Source organism: Heptranchias perlo, chromosome 5, assembly GCF_035084215.1.
Source record: "Heptranchias perlo isolate sHepPer1 chromosome 5, sHepPer1.hap1, whole genome shotgun sequence".
Lineage (NCBI taxonomy): Eukaryota > Metazoa > Chordata > Chondrichthyes > Hexanchiformes > Hexanchidae > Heptranchias > Heptranchias perlo.
Genome location: NC_090329.1, coordinates 50,684,968 through 50,706,271, shown reverse-complemented (window position 1 = coordinate 50,706,271; position 21,304 = coordinate 50,684,968). Strand labels below are relative to the sequence as shown.

Here is a 21,304-nt window from a genome sequence, read left to right as displayed (position 1 = left end):
GGCAACAGAAATATTGGAATTGGTTGCTTTTAAGAGTTAACTTGTATTCTCTAAACTGCTTTTCTATGCAGCCACTGTAGTTATTCTGAAGACTTCAATTATTTGTTGTTCAATTATCAGTTGCCAGACATGTTACATAAGAACATAAGAACATAATAAACAGAGGACACCCTTGAATTACAGTCGTCCAACACCATTTAGGTACATTGAACTGTTACTTTTGAGAGTTATAAATTGCCAACTAAAACTAGCTTACATGCCTATGTACCACAATTTCAGTAATGGGTGGAAATGTATTATGGAGAATAATATAAACAATCTGGACAAACACTTCTGGAACTCCTCCTTCCTAACCCTCTCATCCCCACACTCTCCAAACACAAGTTGCCACAATTTATCCTCTTTCATGTAAAGCAGGGGGGCTGGGCTACAGACTGCTCCTTGCCTGTCCAAAAACACCAGCGTCCTTAAGGAGAGAAGGAACGTTGACTAGAGAGGGATCTGTTCCCAATAATTTTTTTTTGGTGTTTGGGCAGGGGGATGGGGGAGAAGAAAAAGACTATTTTGTAAAATCAATGTCATCACTTGTACATTCAGAAGTTTTGAATATAGGTTTAGCTAGTATTGTGTCACCATACCCCTGTACACAGTAAGCACTTCTATTCCTCCTCAAAGATAATTTAACCACCTACAGCTCAGCGCTGTATCTTTTTGGAACAAAGGAATATGAATTCTAATTTTAAGCACTATTAGCTTTAGTATTAAAGGTTGTTTTGTTTTTTTGCAGTGGAGTGGAGATTAATTTAGAAACTTGTGGTTTGTGTATTTACACTGCTATTTCATGCTCTTTGGTCTGACTGGTAGAAATCCATGGATAAGAAGAGTGATTAATGGCTTAATTGCCCAAACAGTGCATTGCTGACTTTAAAGAGAACATGGTTCGGGTACAGTCTAGGCACATTCCCACGAGGCAGAAAGCTAGGGCAACTAAAGACAGAGCTCCATAGATGACAAAAGAGATAGTGAGTAAGATGAAACAGAAAAAAGGGGCGTATATCAGATGTCAGGTTGATAACACAAGTGAGAACCAGGCAGAATATAGAAAGTTCAGAGGGGAAGTGAAAAAGGAAATAGGGGGGGCAAAGAGAGAATATGAGAATAGACAGGCGGCCAACATAAAAGGGAATCCAAAAGTCTTCTACAGGCATGAAAACAGTAAACGGGTAGTAAGAGGAGGGGTGGGGCCTCTAGGGACCATAAAGGAGATCTACTCATGGAGGCAGAGGGGATGGCCGAGGTGCTAAATGAGTACTTTGCATGTGTCTTTACCAGGAAGAAGGTGTTGCCAGAGTCTCAGTAAAGGAAGATATAGTTGAAATACTGGATGGGCTAAAAATTGATAAAGAAGAGGTACTTGAAAGGCTGGCTGTACTTAAAGTAGATAAGTCACTCGGTCTGGATGGGATGCATCCTAGCTTGCTGAGGGAAGTAAGGGTGGAAATTGTGGAGGTACTGGCCAAAATCTTCCAATCAACCTTAGATATTGGGGTGGTGCCAGACGACTGGAGAATTGCAAATGTTACACCCTTGTTCAAAAAAGGATGTAAGGATAAACCCAGCAACTATAAACCAGTCAGTTTAACCTCAGTGGTGGGGAAATTTTTAGAAACGATAATCCAGGACAGAATTAACAGTCACTTGGATGAGTGTGGATTGATTAGGGAAAGCCAGCACGGATTTGTTAAAGGCACATCATCTTTAACTAACCTGATAGAGTTTATTGATGAGGTATCAGAGAGGGTAGATGAGGGCAATGCAGTTGATGTGGTGTATATGAACTTTCAAAAGGCATTTGATAAAGTGCTGCATGGTAGGCTTATCATCAAGATTGCAACCCATGGAAAAAAGGGGGCAGTAGCAACATGGATACAGAATTGGCTAAAGGACAGGAAACAGAGAGTAGTGGTGAACGGTTCTTTTTCATACTGGAGGAAGGTGTACAGTGGTGTTCCCCAGGGATCAGTGCTGGGACCACTGCTTTTCTTGATATATATTAATGACTTGAACTTGGGTATACAGGGCACAAAATTTGTAGATGACACAAAACTTGGAAGGATAGTGAACAATGAGGAGGGTAGTGATAGACTTCAAGAGGATATAGACAGGCTGTTGGCATGGGGGGACACGTCGCAGATGAAATTTAACGCAGAAAAATGCGAATTGATACATTTCGATAGGAAGAATGAGGAGAGGCAATATAAACCATAGGGCACAATTCTAAAAGGGGTACAGGAACAGAGACACCTGGGGGTATATGTACACAAATCATTGAAGGTGGCAGGGCAGATTGAGAAAGCAGTTAAAAAAGCATACAGGATCCTGGGCTTTATAAACAGAGGCATAGAGTACAAGTATGGAAGTCATGATGAACCTTTATAAACCACTGGTTCGGCCACAACTGGAGTATTGTGTCCAGTTCTGGGCACTGCACTGTAGGAAAAATGTGAAGGCCTTAGAGAGAGAGCAGAAGAGATTTACTAGAATGATTCCAAGAATGAGGGGCTTTAGTTACGTGGATAGACTGGAGAAGCTGGGGTTGTTCTCCTTGGAGCAGAGACGGTTGCGAGGAGATTTGATAGAAGTATTCAAAACTGTTTCCATTGGTGGAAGGGTCAAGAACTAGAGGACATGGATTTAAGGTGATTGGCAAAAGAACCAAAGGTGACATGAGGAAAAACTTTTTTACACAGTAAGTGGTTAGGATCTGGAATGCACTGCCTGAGGGGGTGGTGGAGGCAGATTGAATCATGGCTTTCAAAAGTGAACTGGATAAGTAGCTGAAAGGAAAAATATTCAGGGCGAGGGGGATAGGGTGGGGGAGTGGGATTAGCTGGATTGCTCTTGCATAGAGCTGGCACGGACTCGATGGGTCGAATGGCCTCCTTCCATGCTGTAACCTTTCTATGATTCTACGATTCGAATGTGAAACCTTCAGTATCTTTAGAAGTGCTAATAATGTCAAGAAAAAAAATGTAAGGGGCAAACTGCTAAATAGATGCTGGAACAGGGATCTTGCATCTACACTCATGAGGATGAAATAGGGGAGGGGGTGGACTGAACCAGGGTTGATGCATCTAGTTTAGAACAAAAAGCAGCTCTAGGCTTAGCTGTTGGGATCATAGAACAAGTCTTAGAATCATAGAATCATAGAAAGGTTACTGCACGGAAGGAGGCCAGTCAGTGCATCGAGTCCGCGCCAGCTCTATGCAAGAGCAATCCAGTTAGTCCCACTCTCCCCGCCTTTTCCTCATAGCCCTGCAATTTTTTTCCATTCAAGTACTTATCCAGTTCCCTTTTGAGGGCCATGATTGAATCTGCCTCCACCACCCCCTCAGGCAGTGCTTTCCAGATCCTAACCGCTCGCAGTGTAGAAAAGTTTTTCCTCATGTCACCTTTGGTTCTTTTGCCAATCACCTTAAACCTATGTCCTCTGGTTCTTGACCCTTCCTTACTTCCTTTTTGTGCACTCAGCAACCACCAAATCAGTTTTAGGAGACATGTGTCCAGTTATTTGCATCCAGATGTAGCCCATTGTGCCACTTGAGGGAGAAGAACATTCTGATGAATTAGCCAATAACCTTGTAACATTGGGCATTGACACAAACAAGCCAATGGCCCTCTGTGCTGTATGTTCGGAGAGTATTTGCTCTACAAGAGTATCTATTACTAGTATCTCAATTGTTTTTGTTAATCAGAACATTGTATCCTTCGGAATCATTAGTTAGAGGCAGACATCCAAACAAGGAAAATTGGTTAAAAGCAACAATCCCCATTCAAGATCTTTCTGATATAGAGGGAAAGAGAAACGGTGGGAGGGGGAAAGAGAACAGGAGAGGAGGAGGGAAAGAGTCCTTTACAAAATGCCCACTCTCACACTGCTTCCAACTAGTTTTGATGCTGAAAGAAGAGATGCCTCAAAGTGTACTTTTTATAATATTAAGGGACAATTTAGTACAATATGCTTCCCTTTGACAGTACAAAAATACACATCATGAATGAATTGCCTTATTTGGGACTGAAGGTCCCATGTTTGACTCCTGGTTTGTGCAGAGTTAGTTAATTATGAGCCAGGACCTCATTTTGGGATATTATTGGCCTCAGTTTCCTGGGTTTGGAAGGAGAAAAAAGAAAAAGAAAAAAAAAGAGGGCCAGGGCTCGCACTCCTGATCACGATAAAGCGAGGGCTCGCGCTCCTGATCACGATAAAGCGAGGGCTCGCGCTCCTGATCACGATAAAGCGAGGGCTCGCGCTCCTGATCACGATAAAGCGAGGGCTCGCGCTCCTGATCACGATAAAGCGAGGGCTCGCGCTCCTGATCACGATAAAGCGAGGGCTCGCGCTCCTGATCACGATAAAGCGAGGGCTCGCGCTCCTGATCACGATAAAGCGAGGGCTCGCGCTCCTGATCACGATAAAGCGAGGGCTCGTGCTCCTGATCACGATAAAGTAATCCCCACTGAAAAATGCATGTGCATGTATACATTTGGAGAGATCATGTTTGTGCTGAGTTGTGATGCCCTCCATTTTTGAATAGCTTGCCAACACTAACCAAGATTTACACCTGAGAAATGAGTACCAGGGAGCAGTGTTGGTAGAATTATACCGCAGAGTCAGAAAACAAAAAGGGGAGAAAATTGAAAAAAGGACACGATGCATTTGGCGGAACAAAAGAAAAATATTTCTAACTTCTGTGAGTATAGGTTGGTCCTAAATAGTTTCTTATAATGATTAATATAAAGTTAAGAAGGACTGCTGTATGGATTACTATATACGTGCAGGTGTAAAATTTATCCTTCAACAGGAAGTGGTTGCTGATTCAAACCTAGTACCTGAATCTAAGTCATGCACTGTAAATAATGGTTAGGAAAGACATCCTTTGATCCAGTTTTAATGAAATGTTACAAGGAACTGAAGGCCTAATATTTTTCCCCTGCATTATGTACTGGTGTAAATCACCCTCAGTTTTAAGAGTTGGCTAGCACAAAATAAGATAAAGTTTTAGAAAAAACCTTCAAAAGTTGCTAATTGTAAAGAAAAATACAATGGCTCACCTGTGAAGTAGCTTTGGATTATACTGAACATTGGTTTTACATTAGTTAAAACAACCAGGGCACTCGATGTTTAAATGGCAGTATTTTTGAATATGATTTCTTGTTTTCCCCCCTCCCCATTATAATTTTATCCCTTTCCCATCTATAGCCAAGAGGATAGGCTGGAACCAATGCCCCTTCTGGCCATCTCTCGGGAGGCACCAGAAACCAGCCACAACTCTCCCCTCTGATTCCCCCCACCCATATTGTAATACCAAAGCTTGGTGAAACATGGTTCAGATCAGGAACTGACTAAAGCAATACATAAACCTGCATTTGTCTGTGCTCTGCGATATCTATGCTGCCCCTATAAGGTTTCTTTAAAAAAAAACACTACATTTATTGGAGCAATTAAGTTTGTAAAATTGCTCCCAATTGTACTGTAGTCTCACTATAGCACTCTCCTGAATTGGTAATGATAAGCAATTAAGATAATCTTAGAGGCATGAGTGAGATGATGCCGCTTTTAGTTCAGTTGGTTTTATTACTCAGTATCCATGAAAAACTAAATACACTAAATGTAAAAGAAGTTTCTAAAAATAAAATCCACGTTAGACATAAAACCATAAAACTTCCATAACTGCACATGTACCAAGGTGCTATACAAGGAGCTCAGTAAGCAGACCAGTGTGATGAGATAATATAACTGAAAAAGAGGCATTACATTAAACACCTGTGCACTTCCATGCAAATAAAGAGCAAAGACCCAGCAGCAGCTCATTAGACAGACTCCACCAAGTTGGAATGGATAGAAACTAATGGGAGTTGAATTCTCCACTTGCCTGGATGAGTGCAGCTCCAACAACACTCAAGAAGCTCGACACCATCCAGGACAAAGCAGCCCGCTTGATTGGCACTCCTTCCACCACCCTAAACATTCACTCCCTTCACCACGGCGCACCGTGGCTGCAGTGTGTACCATCTACAGGATGCACTGCAGCAACTCGCCAAGGCTTCTTTGACAGCTCCTCCCAAACCCGCGACCTCTACCACCTAGAAGGACAAGGGCAGCAGGCACATGGGAACAACACCACCTGCACGTTCCCCTCCAAGTCACACACCATCCCGACTTGGAAATATATCGCCGTTCCTTCACCGTCGCTGGGTCAAAATCCTGGAACTCCCTTCCTAACAGCACTGTGGGAGAACCTTCACCACACGGACTGCAGCAATTCAAGAAGGCAGCTCACCACCACCTTCTCAAGGGCAGTTAGGGATGGGCAAAAATGCTGGCCTTGCCAGCGACGCCCACATCCCATGAATGAATAAAAAAAATTGGATAACCCCTGAAAACGGGCACTGGGATTACGAAATGTAATGAATCCGCGCCCGTTTGTTGCGATGCAGACAACACGTAACATTCGTGACACATAACAAGTAACATAGTTTTAAATGATTGCTGCGTGCAGCCAGTGCTACCTGCACTGTTGATTGGCTGCTCGCATCAGCAGGGGCCCTGATATCGCGGGTTGCTTCTGCTTCTTAAAGGCAGCCTGCACCTCTTAAAGGGGAGGTGCATGGTGGCTGCAAGAAGTGGTGGGAGGTGTTTCAAAACTGAATCTGATACTTTGAGGAATGGCTGAACATGCGAGAGAGCGTGCACCAAGGTTTTCTGATAATGCACTGGAGGCCTAGGTGCAAGAGGTGGTGAGAAGGAGGGCATCCTGTATCCGCAGGGGGGGGCAAGAGGCCCTCCAGACATATGCTCAAGAGGCAGTAGCGGAGGAGATAATTGCCAGGAGTATAGCGCCAAGAACATGGTTGCAGTGCAGGAAGAAGTTCAGTGATTTAACACGAGTTGTCAAGGTGAGTGAGTTCAACTTTCAAGTGGCATATCCTATCAACTACCCACTAGCCTCATCCACTGCTCAATGCAACACACCCCCATCACCCACCTACCAACAATCTCTTTCAATTAGTGCTCAGCCGTTCAAATCATGTGCTTTATCTCACTCTCACACATTACCACTGTTGCAAGCCACACACCCACAACTCACACTTTACACACAGTGATAGCTATTCAACCATGACAGCCACATCACCGAAACAACTTGCAGGACACACACCAACAAACTTCTCTCTTTCCTGCAGAAGAAGGTGGCGCATAACAGGAGGCAGCAAGAAAGAACTGGAGGAGGACAAGCGCACCTAAACGTCCTAACCCCCATGGAGGAGACAGTGCTGGCGATCATGGAAAGGGCCATCGCTGAAGACTTGGCCACTGGCAGTGCTGGAGGGATCGATGATGAGGGTCTCTGCATACCTAATCCTCCTTCTTCTTCCCACTTCTCCCTCATCCCACAATCTTTTCTGACTCACGTGCTGCAGATGGTGTAAGCACGCACTTCTTACCTTCTCCTCCCCCCTCACCATGTTCCTTTGTCATGTCAGATACCCAAGAAGTAGAACCTGCCCAGTCAGAGGAAGAAGACACTGATGATGAAGAGTCACCGTTACTCGATCTTACACTCGCAGCCACCAGCTCAGACACTGATACTGCGCGTACTTTAGAGGCTAGGATAGAAGAGGGATCTGCACGTGGTGAGACACCGAGCACAAGTGCGCAGGAGCCAGGGCGGGGAGAAAGGATACCGCAGGTGCCAACTTGCCGGTGGGTGAGGTCACACACCAGTTCTGCTGCAGAGAATTCAGATGATGACTTCGATGGGCCAGGCTACGGAAAAGGGCTGATGTGCCTACACAACCAAATGCTTGGTGCACTGGAAAGCCTGCCAGAAAGCCTGCGCACAATGACAAGGAGCTTGGATGAGTCCAGCTCCATCTTGGCACAGGGCTTTGCGCAGAGCTTGGAGCCCATCATTTCTCACATGGAACGGATGGTCACCTCCATCAGCAAACCTGTGGAACCCACCATGATGCAACGTCTAATGAACGATATCACAACTTCCATTGCAGCACAAACATCTACCATCAAAGGTCTGACTGGTGCATTGGGAGCACAGACGGCTGCTGTCGTGGCTCTGGGTACACTGTTGAAAGGGGCTTCCAGGGCATCACAGCAGTCCAGCAGATCACCAGGAATGCTTAGACGCCGCCCCGGGAGAGTGGCAGTGGCACCCCGAAAAACGAACCTGCTGTCCTCTCTCAGGATGACAGAATTCCTGCTCCCATCCCAGCCTCTCCACCAATGCCCTTGCCATTGCCTGTCAATCAGCCAGCCAGACTGCTGCAGCCCAGGCCGAGATGGTGCAGTCTGAAGCCGGGCCCTCTTGGCCCAGAGCTGCTCGAGGTCATCCTCCAAGGCCATCTTTTTTTAAATTCGTTCATGGGATGTGGGCATCGCTGGTGAGGCCGGCATTTATTGCCCATCCCTAATTGCCCTTGAGAAGGTGGTGGTGAGCCGCCTTCTTAAACCACTGCAGTCCGTGTGGTGATGGTTCTCCAACAGTGCTGTTAGGAAGGGAGTTCCAGGATTTTGACCCAGCGGCGATGAAGGAACGGCAGCGATATATTTCCAAGTCGGGATGGTGTGTGACTTGGAGGGGAACGTGCAGGTGGTGTTGTTCCCTCTCCTCAATTGAAGGTCAGCAGTCTTCCACCACCCGTTCTCCAGCCACTGGGGATGCACCTCGTCAGAGCACTAGGAACGGTAAAGGCACAAGAATGACAGGCGCTGAGGGAATGTACAAGGGTGAATAGTCTCATTTTGTTTGTATAATATCATGTATTAATTTATAAATGCGCATTTGAATTTGCATTTGGTGGTGGTTTTTATTTCTGCGGTGAGCTGAGTGAGAAAGCAATATGTAATCATAAGGAGGATGATTTGATGGTCATGTGAGAGTGGAAAGGTAAGGAGTGTGGGACTGTTGTTGAATGGGGAGGTGTCATTGAAGTTACTGGTATCGCTCATTAATAATCTGATCATGCTGAGCCCTGGCTAACAGGGCCTGTCTACCTTGTTGCCTCCCTGCCTCTTCCTCCAGTTCCTGCTGCATTTCCTCCTCCTCCTCCACTTCCTCCTCCTCCTCTGCCTTTTCCTCCTCCTCCTCCTCCTCTTCCTGATGCACTTCCTCCTCCTCCGCTTCCTCCTCCTCCTCCGCCTCTTCCTCTTGCCTGATGGGCGGTGGCAAGGGTTGTTCCCTCATAATAGCAAGGTTGTGCAGCATGCAACAACAAATTTTGATGCCCGGTCAGCTGAGTACTGCAGGGGTCCTCCAGAGTGGTCCAGGCAGTGAAAGCGTTGTTTGAGGACGCCTATGCTGCACAGTATAATGTTCCTTATGGAAGCATAGCTCTTGTTGTAGGCCTGCTGTGCATGTGTGCGTGGGTTCTTGACCTGAGTCATGAGCCATTTCATGTGGCGATAACCCTTGTCGCCCAGTAGCCAGCCTTTGACTTGCCGAGCTGGTTGAAATACTGGTGGAAGAGAGGGCTGCTGCAGAATGAAGGAATCACGACTGCTGCCAGGTTAGCGGACATTCACCTGAATGATGCGCTGCATGTGATCACATACCAGCTGCACATAGAGGGAGTGGAATCCCTTTCTGTTCATGAATATGGCTGAGTTCAGATGTGGAGCTTGCAGTCAATAGCACCGTGCACCATGGGGAAGCCTGCAATGCAAGCAAACTCTCGAGCTCGCTCCTCCTGCTTGTCTCCGGCAAGAGGGAATGAGATTGAATCTGTTTCTCATTGCATTGAGAGCCTCAGTGACCTCCCTCATACTGCAGTGCACTGCAAACTGCGAGATGTTGCATATATCGCCAGCAGCAGCCTGAAAGGAGCCAGAGCCGTAAAAATTAAGAGCCACGGTCACTTTGACAGCCACAGGCAATGCTGTCCTTGCTCTGCTTTGAGGTTGCAGTTGTGGCTACAGCAGTGACAAATTTCAGTCACGACCCCTTTAGTGAACCACAGACATTTGATGCACTGGTCGTCGCTGAAGTTGAGGTAAGAGAATTGGTCCCTGAAGACTCTCCTTGGACATGGCCTCCTGCTGAGTGCCCTGCTCCTCCTCCTCCCCCCCCCCCCCCACTTTTCTAACTGCTTGTCCTGCTCTGTGTGGCCTCTCTTCATTCTCCCAGTCATGTTTAATTACCAGAGGAAGCCTTACCTGGCCATCCATGTCTGGAAGCAACTTTTTTTAGCACTTATTTTAAATGCCACTAAAAGTACTGCAAGACCAGCCAGTCCTCTCTATAGAATATTGAAACTTTACCCAAGTAAAGGAAACTTCCAAAAACACATACAATTACACCAGCAGCCAGAAGAAATAATCCAGCAACTAACCTGTAAGTACTTCATGATCCCTTTAAATAGCGTTGGTAGGGGGTCCTTCATGCCGTTTAAGTCCTGTTCAGCTGTGCGAGGTTAAGGCAGGGTGTTGGCTGGAGCGGGGAGTTCCAAAATTTCACCGGCTGCTTCAAATCAGCAATGCGCACTGATTCGCGTCATCATCTTCCTACTCTGCATGCTGCCGGCGGTCGTTAGGTGCGCGTACATAAACCCCTTTACCAAGATGGCGTCCTGTATACATCTCAGATGCCATTTTCGGGACTTAGGTGTCCACATAGCACCTACAAAACGTGCGCCCAATATCCTTTTTTTGTCCAAAAGATCAGTGAATACAAGGGAAATGCTGCGTTTCCTCTCTGGCTCAATTATACACATACTTAAGACACTAATCCAGATATCTATCAATAAAAATCTGCACTTCAAGATTAGTATTTGGACCAGTTGCTTGTTGCACACATTAGCCCAAAACCAATTGCTCAAAGTCTACTCGATTCCTGGAAAAAATGAATAAAGTTGATTTAAAAGTTGGTGTATGAAAATTAAACTGAATACTGCCCAAATATTTAAGATTGTTGAATGGGTTTTAAATACAAACAGCCCTTTGAAACAAAACTGATAAAGATCCAACCTAGCCATTAAGCTCAAAGTTGCCACATAGTCTATGGTAATTTATGGTTCCTGCTCTACTAGGAATCTCATCTGGTCAAGTTTGAATAATTTAGATTAGAATTTCACGTTAATGATATGCTGGAATTTTGCTTGATTTTTTTTGGAAGAGTGGCATAGTGAGGAAGTAGTTCTACTGAATTTCAGTGGAACTACCTCCTCCCTAATTCTGCAATTATTCACTTCCCTCAAATAAATTGGATAGACTCCACAATAACTGTGGATTATACTCAGGCTGTGGAAGGAACAAGATTACTTAAATAGGCTTTACTCTTATGCTTTGATAGGAATATGACTGATAACATTACTCAAACTTAGCAGGTTTTGTGCAACATGCTCAAGAATTTGCTAAAAGATGTTTTGTTGTTCTATCTTGCTGAAGATTCCAATGGACTGGTCAGGTGGGCAGAAAAGTGGCAAATGGAATTCAATCCAGAGAAGTGTGAGGTAATGCATTTGGGGAGGACAAATAAGGCAAGGGAAAACACAATAAATCGGAGGATACTGAGAAGTGTAGAGGAACAAAGGGACCTTGGAGTGCATGTCCACAGATCCCTGAAGGTGGCAGGACAGGTAGATAAGATGGTTAAAAAGGCATACGGGATACTTTCCTTTATTAGCCGAGGCATAGAATATAAGAGCAGAGAGGTTATGCTAGAACTGTATAAAACACTAGTTAGGTCACAGCTTGAGTACTGCGTACAGTTCTGGTCACCATATTACAGGAAAGATGTGATTGCACTACAAATGGTACAGAGGAGATTTATGAGGATGTTGCCAGGACTGGAGAATTTTTGCTATGGGGAACGATTGGATAGGCTGGGGTTATTTTCTTTGGAACACAGGAGGCTGAGGGGAGATTTAAAAGAGGTATATAAAATAATGAGAGGCCTAGATAGAGTGGATAGAAAGGACCTATTTCCCCTAGCAGAGAGATCAATAACCAGGGGGTATAGATTTAAAGTAATTGGTAGAAGAATTAGAGGGGAGCTGAGGTGAATTTTTTTCACCCAGAGGGTGGTAGGGGTCTGGAACTCACTGCCTGAAAGGGTGGTAGAGGCAGAAACCCTCATCACATTTAAAAAGTACTTGGATATGCACTTGAAATGCCGGCACCTACAAGGCTACGACCAAGAGCTGGAAAGTGGGATTAGGCATGATAGCTCTTTTTTGGTCGGCACAGACACGATGGGCCAAATGGCCTCCTTCTGTGCCATAAATTTCTATGATTCTATGATCTGGAACTGCATTGTTAAACAATCTCACATTCTTTCTACATGAAGAGCCATCATCCAGGATGTGCAATTTAGCATGTAATGACGAACTTGAGGGAAGGGGAAATTAAAGAGAAGCAAGGTTTCTTAGGGCAATTGAGTTAAATCTAGGGTGATATACTGCTCAATGGAAAATTAAGATGGAGCAACCCAGTGTAGCAGACTCAGTGATCAAATCCCTGACACAGCCAAGTCTACAGAACTCCAGGACAGTTGATTGTTGACCAGCTAGCCTGGCTCATTGATAAGATCTGGAAGGAGTAGACCTGACCCAGACAGTTCAGGATCAGGATCTTCCCACAGTGTTCTAGATAATCTTACAAATTAATGTCATAACCAGTAGAATAGTCCTGAACAAGTAGTGGGAAGCTGGCAAACTGCAAGTTTTCTTTAACTGGGTAAATTCCAGCAGTACCCCTGCACATACTTGGGGGTTCCCAAGCCTTGGCACTTGCCAACTTGCACTTAAACTCATGGGGCTCATCCCAAAATGGAGAGGCTGCACATTCCATATTGAGGCAAACAGAAAATCTGCTTGTGTGAACTTCTCAGTAGCATGATTTGGAGGCCCTTAGGCATAGCTATTGTCAAAAATCTGATTAACCAAAAGGAAAACTTGTGTTACTGAGTGAATTATTTTTTGTAACCTTAACAAAAAGTAGCAAGCACCCAATATTAGAATCAAGTATGGGGAAATTGGGAAGAGCCGAGAATCTGAAGCACTGAATGTTAAGCCAAATTGTCCTCCTTTCAAGCGAGGTTCTGTGCCAGGGTGTTAACTTGGAAAATTTATTTTGTGGTATCTTTAAGACACTTCATCCTTAAATAGTTTTTATTAACAGTTGTAGAAAACTATGAAAAAACATGGAACACATGTATGGAGGCCAGGGGGAAAGAGAGGGATTCAGTGCTGCATGGAGAACCATGGTAAATACCTCTACACCTTCCAGTTCATGGCTATTATATCCCTTTTCTAAAACTTGTATTAAAACAGACAATTGTGTACACAAAACAGGGGTGACCATACCAAACATTGCTGACGCATTCAAATGGAGCTTGCTGAAAATTAATGTTTCTTAGACAAGCTTAGATTAACCTCAATTTGGTCTCCCTTTGATCCTATTTACTTTCTCGGTTCATCATTCTGGTATTTTGTTCTAATCGGGACTTGTATGTTGCACGTAGCAATGAAATAAATACTTATTTGATCAGAGACGAGTTTTAACACTACATTAGCCACCACACCCTTAAAAAGAATTGAAGTATGAAAGGGTAGAAGTCGCCTCCAGCAATCATAAAAGCAAGAAACAGTTTGAAACATTAGCAGATGTTAATAAATATTCAGTTACCTTAAATTGTTTCACTTTTCAACGATGCTGAATAAATTAGCAGATTCAGCGATTTTAAACCTTCATCTAAGGTCTTTTTTTCCACCAGGAGAGGGTTTATACAAACTGATTTTTACATTGTGAACATGATTTGATGTAACAGCTTACTATAACTACTAATCTACAATGCATTTAGTTTTCTAATTCACAAGCCTTCTTTGATAGGAGCCAAATTTCATTGAAAATAATAAGCAGCAGGAAGTACTGAGGCCAAAACTATGTGACAAAGGTGTCTCTTCCCTACCGCCCCCCCAAACCACCATTCCCTCAACACACACATCTGGCTTCAAAAATATTGCATGTTAGCCCTGATCAAAAGGCTTGCCACCTAGTGGTAGGTTTACAAATTTGTCTTTTTCTCACAGGTACTCAAAGATGAGACCATATAAGGGTCTCTTTTGAGATTATTCCTTCACTTCTAATTGAACTCTAGAAAATGTCAAACCAATTCAAAGCTGCTACACATGCCAATTCTCCATCACGTCAGTGACATCAAGCTTTATAAACTGGTTTTAATTATGTGGCTGAAAGGTGATCAGGCAATAACAAAGGTCAATTGGCTAATAACAATCAACTATAAGGAAGGGTAACTCCACAATAGCAAAATATTGCAAGAGTGGTAATGGCATCCTAAAAGCAAAGGATGAAAAGAAGCAACAAAATAACAAACATTGACCAGAGCACGGTGTAAACTTATGGACTGAGAAGCAGCGGTTATTAGGTACTGAATTTCTTACAGCTTTAGACTTTAAAAGGGATAAAATGCCCCATATTGACACATTTCATTTCATATACATACAGCTTTTTGGTTCACATCCCCCCGTTTATGAAGCACCGGGTGTTGTATGCCAAGGTCGCTTTTATACTACAAATCAACAGTTGGTGCAACACATTTTCCGGAGCTGAGTCCAGACCTAGGTGGAATTTACACTATAACGTTAGTGATGGTTTTGCTTTGCATTGATACTACCATTGTAAGTGCACCTTGAATCACTCATTATTTGCAAAGTTATTTCTTTAAAAAAGTTAACCATTTCTGACATGTTTGGGGAACTAAATCATATTGTATCTTTGGATAGCAAAGTCAAAATTTACTTGGAAAAAAGCAATTTTAATATATTCTCAATACTACTGATGCTATATTTGGGACTGGACAGATGGAATGCAGTGACTTTTACCAGCCTGTATTTTCTTATGTCCCTAAGTAGAATTCAATTCTTCAAACCAGATAGTCTCATTTTCTTCCACCCAAGCTGCAAGGTACAATATTGTTGCTGCAATATGTGCTGTCCAACAGGTTCCAGGCGAGTATGAACAAGCAGGCGCAGGTTCGTTCAACCCACCCACAATTTAAACAAAATGGTCACCAAGATATGGCACATCTAAATTAGAAACAGAAAATTCTCTACATTCGGTAACTGATGTCAGGTTTAAGAACACTCTGCAGCCAGACAAAAGGTAAAACGCCATCTGTCCCTTCTAGCAACAGTCCTTAACACTAACCACAGAACAGCATCCCCTACTGCATCATTTACCTTTCCCTCATGCCTCATGCAGTATTTCAGATATTGTCAATTTAGTACCAACTCACAGTAAGCTATGGCTAGCTCGTACAGCCTATCAACTGGTTTGAGACTGCTCAGTCTGCGTCATGATCCTTACACATAGCAGCAAATAAGAAAATAAAGAGATTTTGATGGATAAGTCAGAGGTAGGAGGACAATGTTTTAAACCACTGGACCTTCCAATCCTCTAATATAAAAACATTTTAGTTTATATGATAGTTACTGCCCAAATCATATCCAACAATGCCATTTTAAAAGAGGCATAGCTCCTTTAATAGAATAGTTGGAAATAATAATCTGAGGATAAAATATTTGGCAGATCCTTAAGACAAAGTAAAACATTCTGTAGATTAAGACATGTCTGAACTTTGTATATTTTTGAGAGGTTAGGACATGTACGCTCTCATTACACTTACATGGTTTCACAAAACAATACTTTTGCTTCTTCTAGAACTTGCAGTACTCCTGTGCATGTGCAGACAAGGATGGGCAGTGTGTGCTACAAACACATAGCTATAGACAGTGGCGGAGCCAGAGGGGAGCAGGCGACCCCCCCTCCCCCCATCACCAATCATTTTGAAGCCAGCCAATGCGGCTTTAGAGGACCACCTCTATTTTGCTCCCAGGAACCTCTCTGTCACCCGTCTATGGCCCCAGGGTTTGGCCTGCAAGTCTGTGCAGTCCCTGGCTCAGCCTTCGGACCAGCTATGTTAGCATTCCCCAGTTCCCAGCTTGGTCCCTTTCCTGTCAAGTCAACAAATCACGAGTTCGACCCCCACCCCCAAGCCTGCCTCCTCCCCAGTCAGCCGAACTGAGCTCCGCCACTGCCTATACGTGCACATCAATATCCACAATACTGAAGAAAATCAGGACTAATGTGCATAGCCCACATCACACCCTGCACACGCAGTATCTACTCATCAGTGCATGTCTATTGGCCCACAGGCTAGACTCATGTTGGTATGTAGCTGGTGTGGTTATAATGATGGTTTGGACTTTCTTGGGTGCTGTATCAGCTGTAACTGTTACACTGGAGCTAGCATTACTCTAGTGCTAAGCCACTGAATTGTGTGGGTCTTTGTGGAGGCAGAGAAACTGAAACCATGCAATTGACTTGTGAAGTTATCATATTTGCACCACCGCAACACAACTCAGTGTGAAACTCACAGAGCAATGCAAGCATTAATTAAACTGATGCTTCCCCCCACCCAACTTGAATAATATTTATTCCACCAAAGAACATGAATGCCTTGAGGTTGCTGTTCTGACTACTTTGAGAATTATTTACCTAAAACACTCAAACTATCCAGTCTGGATATACTTAAGAGATCTTCAGCAGTTTTTAGCAGTCTTACTGTTGTACATCAAAAAAGCCATTTAAGACACTTGGGATAGAGGTAGGCAGAAATAGGTAGAGATGTGGAATAATTTTGTCTATTATTTCAAGGATCATCAAGGTCATGAAAGGAAACCACCCTTGAATTTACAAGGAGATACACACACAAATCGTCATTGCACTTGATGCCCTCAAGCGTGACAACTGTTTTAAGTACCATGATTTGACAACCTAGAGTAGGAAAAAGGGGGAAATTCATCATCAAAATTTGGAAATCAAAAAATACTTTAATAATGTTACTTGGACTAAGAGATCCCTAACCTATTTAAGGATTGCAAGTAGTGTCAATTTCCATTATTATTTGGGCTCACTGACCCAAATTTTGGTTTTCTTATTAAATTTGGTTTAGGAAATGATGATCTGGCCAAAGCTGAGTACACTCAATAATAGTTTATAGTATAATTTAATATAGTGTATATTTCTGTAATACAACCTCTCCCTCATTTCAAATGGAGACGTCCGATGCTATTGGAACATTCTGGAGTTTTAAAATGTTAATAAATTAAAATAATACTTGATACTTTGACTTATCCTACTTATGTGACTTTCCTTTATAAATTCTCTTTATGGCAACTGGTCAACTGACGTTACCGGAGGGTCCCATTCAAAATAATAATTGGGTCACATTCATTAATCCAGGTGAGATATCCAATTGTACCTCACCCAGGTTACATGGTTTAATATAGAGTCTACGGTCACGCACGATGATGTGTAACAGTTGGCGTTACTCAGTGCATATCGCAGCAATAAAACAAAATTAGAAGTATCAAAGCAAAGTGTATTCTTCTTCACTTATAGACTGAACATTATGAGTTGCACAATATCGTAACAAAAGGAGGCCGAATCTAGGAATAAGAAAGTTACAACACAGCATTTTAACAACCGCAATTCCTGTCCGACTTTAATTCCAATGTGTGTGTCTGGTGTGTGTCTCTCTGTCTGTGTGTGTCTCTTTCTCTGTCTGTGTCTATCTGTGTGTGTGTGTCTGTGTGTCCCTCTCTGTATATGTGTGTGTCTCTCTCTGTAGCTCTGCATGTGTCTGTGAAGTAAACTTCTAATGTACTTTTCAGACCCGTATCGCAATATCCAGGTAACTACTGACCACAAAACCCAGGCAGCGGGTCAGCCCGACAGGTTCAGGAAATATCCTTTCGGCGAATTAGAACCGCACCGAACCCAGCACCAAACCCAATCCTTTTAATTTCGGATCTTCTGCAAGGAAACTTCATACTAAAGGCCACGAAACGAGATTTTTTTTAATTGAATTTTATTTCTCTCGTTTACACTCGATCCAGTGACAAAATTACTCAAGTGGAGACCCGACTTTCTTATCCCATTAGAGTTTAACCACGTCCGATTAAAGAGCACATTTTATACAATCATCTCGACAAAAGACAACACTTACCAACAAGACGAAAGGAAATCCCATGGCCAAAAGAAACTTAAGACTGAAATCTGATGTCTTCATTTTTTTCCTCCTTTTTTGTTCCCCCGGCAAAAAACCCGTTTCAACAATTTGTGAAACTGCCTCCACGGAGCCGAACTCCCGGCTAATGTAGTCCCCGGCTCCCAGCGTCACCGCCAAAATCTCAGCCACCCGCCCACACCACTTCTTAAAGCGGTAGGAACTATCCCGGTGAAAAGTGCATTAGTCATCTGGGTAGGAAATGAAATTTGTTCACTTTTTATTTTTGTTTTAAAAGTTCAACTGTATTTAAAAAATGTTTAAAGGAGAATAACCAATCACAGGAACTGGAGTGTATACTGGATATTAGCAACCACGTATTATTTAAGTTTATATGTTTCCTTTGTTTTTTCATGGTTCAGAACTTTATTAGTTGTGTCCCTCTAACAAGGGGGCACTTTTGTTTGGTTTTTGTTTGATGACTCTGGAGCAACCCAATGACTCCTTATTGGTTTATTTAGAAAAGGCATTCGCTTAACTCTGTTAATGCCTAGACAGAAATGATAGGGTGCAACAAGTAACTTTATCCGAAGCCAAGTTCAATGGCAATTTATCACTGTTGCTCAAAGGATGAAAGATATGGATTATAGCAGCATCTTATGTCCTATAGCTGTAGATACATGAGCCATATCACTAAACTGTTCTGCCATGCTACAGAGGAGACCCATCGGGGAGCAATAGTTCACTAAAGTGACTGCTTTGTAGCTACCATAAGAACAAGGATATGGCATTAGAGCAAATAGCTCTGGGGTGGAGGTAGCACCAGCACAGACACAATGGGTCAAATGGTCTCTTTTTGTGCTAAAGTTTTTATTTTATCTAACATATGTTAAAAATGTGCTGTATGGGGTGAGCCCTAAAGGTAGCACTTCTGCATGGTAAACAACAGCACCCAGAAGGATGGTTTTGCTAGCAGTTGGTCCCGACGACTCAAACAGCTCTCATTAGTGGCTGCAAGTGTCACACCCCGGGAACTTGTCTCGGTTCACATGCTAAACCTAGTGAGAGTAGCCAAGGAATAACAGTCGAAAATCTGGCGAATTCCAGACCTCTGAAGCCAAATCAGCTCCATCGCGTTACTGAGCTGACGAACGGGAATTTAACAGTAGTAGCAGTCTCAGGATTCGAGAAGCCCTGCACCAGTAGGCGGCACTGTCAATATAATGCTAGGTGACAAATACACTGTCACTGTCACTGTCAATATAATGTTACATGACAAATACACTGTCACTGTCACTGTCAATATAATGTTACATGACAAATACACTGTCACTGTCACTGTCAATATAATGTTACATGACAAATACACTGTCACTGACACTGTCAATATAATGTTACATGATAAATACACTGTCACTGACACTGTCAATATAATGTTACATGACAAATACACTGTCACTGACACTGTCAATATAATGTTATGTGACAAATACACGTCACTGACACTGTCAATATAATGTTACATGATAAATACACTGTCACTGACACTGTCAATATAATGTTATGTGACAAATACACGTCACTGACACTGTCAATAAAATGTTACATGACAAATATACTGTCACTGACACTGTCAATATAATGTTACATGACAAATACACGTCACTGACACTGTCAATATAATGTTATGTGACAAATACACGTCACTGACACTGTCAATATAATGTTACATGACAAATACACTGTCACTGACACTGTCAATATAATGTGACATGACAAATACACGTCACTGACACTGTAAATATAATGTTACATGACAAATAAACTGTCACTGACACTGTCAATATAATGTTACATGACAAATACACGTCACTGATACTGTCAATATAATGTTACATGACAAATACACGTCACTGACACTGTCAATATAATGTTACATGACAAATACACGTCACTGACACTGTCAATATAATGTTACATGACAAATACACATCACTGACACTGTCAATATAATGTTACATGACAAATACACTGTCACTGACACTGTCAATATAATGTTACATGACAAATATACTGTCACTGACACTGTCAATATAATGTTACATGACAAATACACGTCACTGACACTGTCAATATAATGTTACATGACAAATACACATCACTGACACTGTCAATATAATGCTACGTGACAAATACACGTCACTGATACTGTCAATATAATGTTACATGACAAATACACATCACTGACACTGTCAATGTAATGTTACGTGACAAATACACGTCACTGACACTGTCAATGTAATGTTACATGACAAATACACATCACTGACACTGTCAATATAATGTTACATTGCAAATACACGTCACTGACACTGTCAATATAATGTTACATGACAAATACACATCACTGACACTGTCAATATAATGTTACATGACAAATACACTGTCACTGACACTGTCAATATAATGTTACATTGCAAATACACGTCACTGACACTGTCAATATAATGTTACATGACAAATACACTGTCACTGACACTGTCAATATAATGTTACATGACAAATACACATCACTGACACTGTCAATGTAATGTTATGTGACAAATAAACATCACTGACACTGTCAATGTAATGTTACATGAAAAATACACTGTCACTGACACTGTCAATATAATGTTACATGACAAATACACATCACTGACACTGTCAATATAATGTTACATGACAAATACACTGTCACTGACACTGTCAATATAATGTTACATTGCAAATACACGTCACTGACACTGTCAGTATAATGTTACATGACAAATACACATCACTGACACTGTCAATATAATGTTACATGGCAAATACACGTCACTGACACTGTCAATATAATGTTACATGACAAATACACATCACTGACACTGTCAATGTAATGTTACATGACAAATACACTGTCACTGACACTGTCAATATAATGTTACATTGCAAATACACGTCACTGACACTGTCAATATAAAGTTATGTGACAAATACACTGTCACTGACACTGTCAATATAATGTTATGTGACAAATACACATCACTGACACTGTCAATGTAATGTTACATGACAAATACACTGTCACTGACACTGTCAATATAATGTTACATGACAAATACACTGTCACTGACACTGTCAATATAATGTTACATTGCAAATACACGTCACTGACA

The 21,304-nt window shown here is 42.4% G+C and overlaps 1 protein-coding gene across 1 annotated transcript in view; it reads right to left on the bottom strand.

Annotated features, from left to right (window-relative positions):
• The window catches only part of LOC137321367 (syndecan-3-like), a 56,999-nt gene extending 38,679 nt beyond the window's left edge, over nt 1-18,320 (bottom strand). Inside the window, exon 1 of the mRNA XM_067983752.1 lies at nt 18,105-18,320. Coding sequence (XP_067839853.1) covers nt 18,105-18,167 — 63 coding nt within the window. The 5' untranslated portion in view covers nt 18,168-18,320. The remainder of the gene's footprint in view (nt 1-18,104) is intronic.
• Nucleotides 18,321-21,304: the final 2,984 nt, after the last annotated feature.